The sequence below is a fragment of the Nycticebus coucang genome, chromosome 12 (genome assembly GCF_027406575.1).
Source record: "Nycticebus coucang isolate mNycCou1 chromosome 12, mNycCou1.pri, whole genome shotgun sequence".
NCBI classification, from domain to species: Eukaryota; Metazoa; Chordata; class Mammalia; order Primates; family Lorisidae; genus Nycticebus; species Nycticebus coucang.
The window spans coordinates 25,848,736-25,855,048 of NC_069791.1; the positions used below are offsets into that span (position 1 = coordinate 25,848,736).

Consider the following 6,313-nt stretch of genomic DNA (forward strand, 5'->3'; position numbering starts at 1 on the left):
AATGGATGGCACAATGAAAGATTTGTAAACAAATATAAGCTAAGTTTCTAATTTAAGAGAATAAAAAATTTTTAAACTTTCTACATGCTCTGAGGTTCTAATATTATGTAAGTACTTGGAAAACTAAATGTTATTATGATCATATCAAGGCCAAAACAAAATGGCACTGGAAAGACTTACCATGTGTTTTCTTCTTGCAAGATATCTGATTTACCATATATAGGTTAAGAAGGTCTAAACTGACAGTGGAATTTTTCACAGGGGATAAAACTCCCAGTAACTTCATTTTTGATTTTAACCTGTTCTTTTCAAAATATTCCTAAAATAATAAAAAATAAAAAAATAATTAATGCAGCAACGATGTGGGTTAGACAGAATCATAAATAAAAAAAAATAATTCTATTAAATCATAATTAACTTTATATTTTGATACCACCTTTATACATTTATGTATAAATTAAAATCAGTTATGATAACTTGTAGTTTGCCTAAAGACTCAAAATTTCACAGCCTTTTATAACCTTTTGTTAAACATTACTCTGAAAATAGAACATTAAAAAGCCATTCGTGAGAATCAAAAGATTAAAAATTATCAGTACATAGAAAGTTAAAAAAAAAATCTGAAAACAGAACAACAAATCTGACAGGCTAAAACTTGTTTTTCTACAAAGTATTCTACCCTAAGATATCGAAAGCCTTTAAGAAATGTACCACCGAATGTTATTAAAAGTCAACTGAAATGAAAGGAGGAAAAAAATTGAGCATGTGAGAACTAACCTGTAACCAAAGCCAATTTAATTTGCTTTGTTATCCCATGACACCAGGATGTTTATTCATTTTTTTAAAACACACTTAAACATAATCATCATTCTTCATCCGGCTATTATTTTATTTCTGGATATTTCAACTGTTATTATTCTTATCTTCATTTTTTTCATTCAGATTACATCCTTAATTTACCAAGTTCAAAGACATTTAATATTTATTTACTGAGCATCTATTATGTGGTAGATACTAAAACCATGAAAACATCTTTATTTCTTCCATCAAATAACTCATAATGCTATGCCCTAGTGTGGTTATAAATGTGAGATGTCAAGAGTGAGAAAATTCCCAAATGGAAAATTTAATGCAAGAAGTCAAATTTCCATATCATATTTTCAAGAGTTAGAGGCTCTTTCACATTAAGATTTCAGAATATTAATAATGACAACCAACTTTTAAGATTGTAAAAAACTTGTAAGAACTGTAAGTGACCTGCCAGCTATCAGGCAAAAAATACTTTTATTGCCAGGCGCGGTGGCTCATGTCTGTAATCCTAGCACTCTGGGAGGCTGAGGCGGTGGATTACTTCAGCTCACAGGTTGGAGCTGCCTGAACAAGAGCGAGACCCCACCTCTAAAAATAGTTGGGTGTTGTGGAAGACGCCTGTAGTCCCAGCTAGCTACTCAGAGGCTGAGGCAAGAGAATCGCTTGAGCCCAAGAGTCTGAGGTTGCTGCAAGCTATGACACCATGGCACTCTACCAAGGGTGACAAAGTGAGATTCTGCCTCAAAAACAAACAAACGAACAAACTTTTATTATGCAAATGTATCATAGATAAAAGGTATTTGTGCATATTTCATTTAAGTGATCTGCAACCCCAAACTGAACTAAAATATCTTTTAAAAGATCACACTATGGTTCACCAATAGTATGACCTTCAGGATGTAAACATTTCCCACCTTGGAAAAAAAATGACTAAGCGAACACTAAATCTTATAATTAATGGTGCCTTGGAATTGAGATGTTATAAGGCACTGTATTTTGTGATGGGTGAGACCACAGTGAGGGAGAATGACACAAATGATTACAACTGAGGGAGATCAGGGATAGTACATAATCCACAGGAAGGGTACATAAATGATGGATGGGAGGGGGTTAGACGGAGGGAGGGAAAGATTCTTAAGAATGTTTTCTAAAATAGATGGATGAGTCAGAGTTAACCAAAGTTCTAGAAATAAGGAAGAACAGTACAAAAACTGTCTGCAAAGGAAGTAAGCCTTTATTCCAGGGAACACTGCTGTAGAAATCTGAGTTTGTTCCTCATACTCTAGCCATCGTGAGACCCTCCAATCTCTGTGTTCTAAGGAATAAAGATGTGTGACTGAGTAACCTGACAAAACCAGGCTTAATTTTTCTATCAAGTCTCACTTAGTAGGAAAAACCAGAAAACTATTTGAAATTAATCAGAAAACTTCAAAAATTAAGTAATAAATTTTTAACTTGAAAAAAAAAAAAAAAACAGAGAGACAGAAACAAAATCTGGAGAATGTGCCAAAGAAAGCAGAGAAAGTTGTTTCAAGATGGAGGAAATGTCAAATTGTTACAGGAGATGATGACATATTAAAATAAGTTGGGCTGAGAAATATCCTTCCAACTGAACAACATAAAGTTCATTATTACCTTAGCAAGAGCTGCATAGTGCAGCAGACTGAGAAACGAATAGGAGGTAAGAAGGAGAGGATACAGTAGGAAAGGGAACAATGGCAATTTTCCTGCTACCAGAACACCACTCCTTTGCTTTTCTTTAAATTTTACTTCCTTTGACCATATTGATATACTGAAGGTTCTCCCCCATTTTGCAACTTTTTATAAAAGAAGTCCAATTACATGTATTCTGTATGTTGCTTCTTTTGCTCACCACACTAATTCATCCACACTAATTAAATATAGTCGACATATTTTCAATGCTATACCATTACTTGGATAAACCACAATTTGTTTAACCATTCCACCACTAACAGATGTTTGGGTGTTCCCCTCCCTTCCCTCCTTTTTCTTCCTTCTCCTTTTATGTTTGCTATTTTAGCATTAACAATAACCCAAACAATTTGTAGTTATCTTAAAGTACAGATATATAAGACTTTCAGACGTATACTGCTCAGTTGTAAGGTATATAAATGCTCAATTTTACTATGTAATGCAATCAGTGTGATTTTTTTAAAAATCCAAAATAAATGGAAGTGGGACACAGGTTATGAGAGCTTCAGAGTAAGCACCCTAGGCAATAAATGATTATTTATAGTGCTAATAGTACAGGTAGTAAGTAGAGGTCAGATATGGGATATATTTTGTAATTAGAAACCAAGAATCTGATCAGGAACCAGACAAGGCTGCCCATTGTCTCCATTGCTCTTTAACATTGTAAAGGAAGTTTTAGCCACCGCAATTAGGGAAGAAAAGGCGATCAAAGGTATCCACATAGGGTCAGAAGAGATCAAACTTTCGCTCTTCACAGATGATATGATTGTATATCTGGAAAATACTAGGGACTCTACTACAAAACTCTTAGAAGTGATCAAGGAATACAGCAGCGTCTCAGGTTACAAAATCAACATTCATAAATCGGTAGCCTTTATATATACCAACAATAGTCAAGCTGAAAAAACCATTAAGGACTCTATCCCATTCACAGTAGTGCCAAAGAAGATGAAATACTTGGGAGTTTATTTAACAAAGGACATGAAAGATCTATATAAAGAGAACTATGAAACTCTAAGAAAAGAGATAGCTGAGAATGTTAACAAATGGAAAAATATACCATGCTCATGGTTGGGAAAAATCAACATTGTTAAAATGTCCATACTACCCAAAGCAATATATAATTTCAATGCAATCCCCATTAAAGCTCCACTGTCATACTTTAAAGATCTTGAAAAAACAATACTTTGTTTTATATGGAATCAGAAAAAAACCTCGAATAGCCAAGACATTACTCAAAAATAAAAACAAAGCAGGAGGAATCACGCTACCAGACCACAGACTATACTACAAATCCATAGTGATCAAAACAGCATGGTACTGGCACAAAAACAGAGAAGTAGATGTCTGGAACAGAATAGAGAACCAAGAGATGAATCCAGCTAATTACCATTATTTGATCCTTGACAAGCCAATTAAAAACATTCAATGGGGAAAAGATTCCCTATTTAACAAATGGTGCTGGGTGAACTGGCTGGCAACCTGTAGAAGACTGAAACTGGACCCACACCTCTCACCATTAACCAAGATAGACTCTCACTGGATTAAGGATTTAAACCTAAGACATGAAACTATAAAAATACTGGAAGAGAGTGCAGGGAAAACCCTTGAAGAAATTGGGTTGGGCAAGTTTTTTATGAGAAGGACCCCCTGGGCAATTGGAGCTGCTTCAAAAATACACTATTGGGACTTGATCAAACTAAAAAGCTTCTGCACAGCCAAGAACACAGTAAGTAAAGCAAGCAAACAGCCCTCAGAATGGGAAAAGATATTTGCAGGTTATGTCTCTGACAAAGGTTTAATAACCAGAATCCACGGAGAACTCAAACGTATAAGCAAGAAAAGAACAAGTGATCCCATCGCAGGCTGGGCAAGGGACTGGAAGAGAAACTTCTCTGAAGAAGCCAGGCCCACAGCCTACAGACATATGAAAAAATGCTCATCATCCTTAATCATCAGAGAAATGCAAATCAAAACTACTTTGAGATATCACCTAACTCCAGTAAGATTAGCCCACATCACAAAATCCCAAGACCAGAGACGTTGGCGTGGATGTGGAGAAAATGGAACAATTCTACACTGCTGGTGGGAATGCAAATTAATACATTCCTTTTGGAAAGAGATATGGAGAACACTTAGAGATCTAAAAATAGATCTGTCATTGAATCCTATAATCCCTCTACTGGGCATATACCCAGAAGACCAAAAATCACATCATAACAAAGATATTTGTATCAGAATATTTATTGCAGCCCTATTCATAATTGCTAAGTCATGGAAAAAGCCCAAGTGCCCATGGATCCACGAATGGATTAATAAATTGTGGTATATGTATACCATGGAATATTATGCAGCCTTAAAAAAGATGGAGACTTTACCTCTTTCATGTTTACATGGATGGAGCTGGAACATATTCTTCTTAGTAAAGTGTCTCAAGAATGGAAGAAAAAGTACCCAATGTACTCACCCTTATTATGAAACTAATGTAGGACCTTCACATGAAAGCTATAACCCAGTTACAACCTAAGAATAGGGAGAAGGGGGAAATGGAGGGGAGGTAGGTGCAGGGAAGGGGATTAATGGGATTACACTTGCGGTGCATCTTACAAACAGCCCTCAGACATATGAAAAAATGCTCATGTGTATATGTGAATCCTAGTAAATGTGGAATGTAAAGGTCTTAGCAAAATAACAAAGAAAATGCCACAAAAGCTATGTTAACTAGTGTGATGAAAATGTGTCAAAGCGTCTATGAACCGAGTGTATGGTGCCCCATACACTGATCATACTATGATCATACTAATGTACACAGCTATGATTTAATAAAAAAAAAAAGAAAGAAAGAAAGAAACCAAGAATCAACAATAATTTTTAAGTTTCTGCCTGAACAAAGTAGCTGACTAATTGAACTATCAATAAGAATAGAGACTACTCAAGGAAGATGGTCCTCCAGTTCACTTAGGTAAAACTGGAAAAATGGTGGGAAAACGCATCAGAAAATCGCTGTTCTCATAAAACTAACACAAAAAAATACACATATTTTCTTTACCTTTTGCTTTCTCCTTTCCTGTTTGATCAGAACCCTGGTCCTGAAAAGAAAAGTAGGATAAAATACAGACCAATTAAAGACATGGTCTCTAAGACAATCGTCATTTTAGCTAAAGACTGAGAACTAAAATATAAAACTGTAGTTAGTGATCTTTATATTTGTTTTTAAAAGAAACCTTAAAAATATTCTTAAAGTTTTTGTAATATATCATACTTCACAAAATTTTCTCACATAGGAAGTCCAAGTTCTAATTTTAAAAACACTCTGTATCTATGAATAATTAAACATAAGATAAATCTGAATTTTATAATCCAGATAAGACACATTAATGCATCAAAAGAAATATATCACTGAAAGATCTTCACCTGATAGCAATATTCTTGGTCAACACCTTACTTTCTTTGCCATTTCTTTCATTTCAACATTCCACTGAAATCAATAGGGAATGAAGAGAAGGTAGAAATCTATTTGGCATCTAAAGTAGTGTGAAATTCATTGCTAGAGCAACTTCAGTTACGTTAATTTATCAGCGATGTGCACCTGAGGTCTCACTTCTTCTGATTTAGGTTCATTCAGGCAGCTATAACAAAATACCATAAACTGAGTAGCTTATAAACAATAGAAATTTATTTCTCACAGTTCTGGAGGCTGGGAAGTAAAGGTACTAGCAGATTCGGTGTCTATTGAGTACCCACTTCCCAGCTCATAGATGATACCTTTTCACTGTGTTCTCACAGGGTG

General features: G+C 34.9%; 1 protein-coding gene across 1 annotated transcript in view; it reads right to left on the reverse strand.

Annotated features, from left to right (window-relative positions):
* Positions 1–5,608, reverse strand: part of C12H12orf40 (chromosome 12 C12orf40 homolog) — a 37,141-nt gene extending 31,533 nt beyond the window's left edge. Inside the window, 2 exon segments of the mRNA XM_053557901.1 lie at positions 181–319; positions 5,573–5,608. Coding sequence (XP_053413876.1) covers positions 181–286 — 106 coding nt within the window. The 5' untranslated portion in view covers positions 287–319; positions 5,573–5,608.
* Between the last annotated feature and the right edge of the window lie 705 nt (positions 5,609–6,313).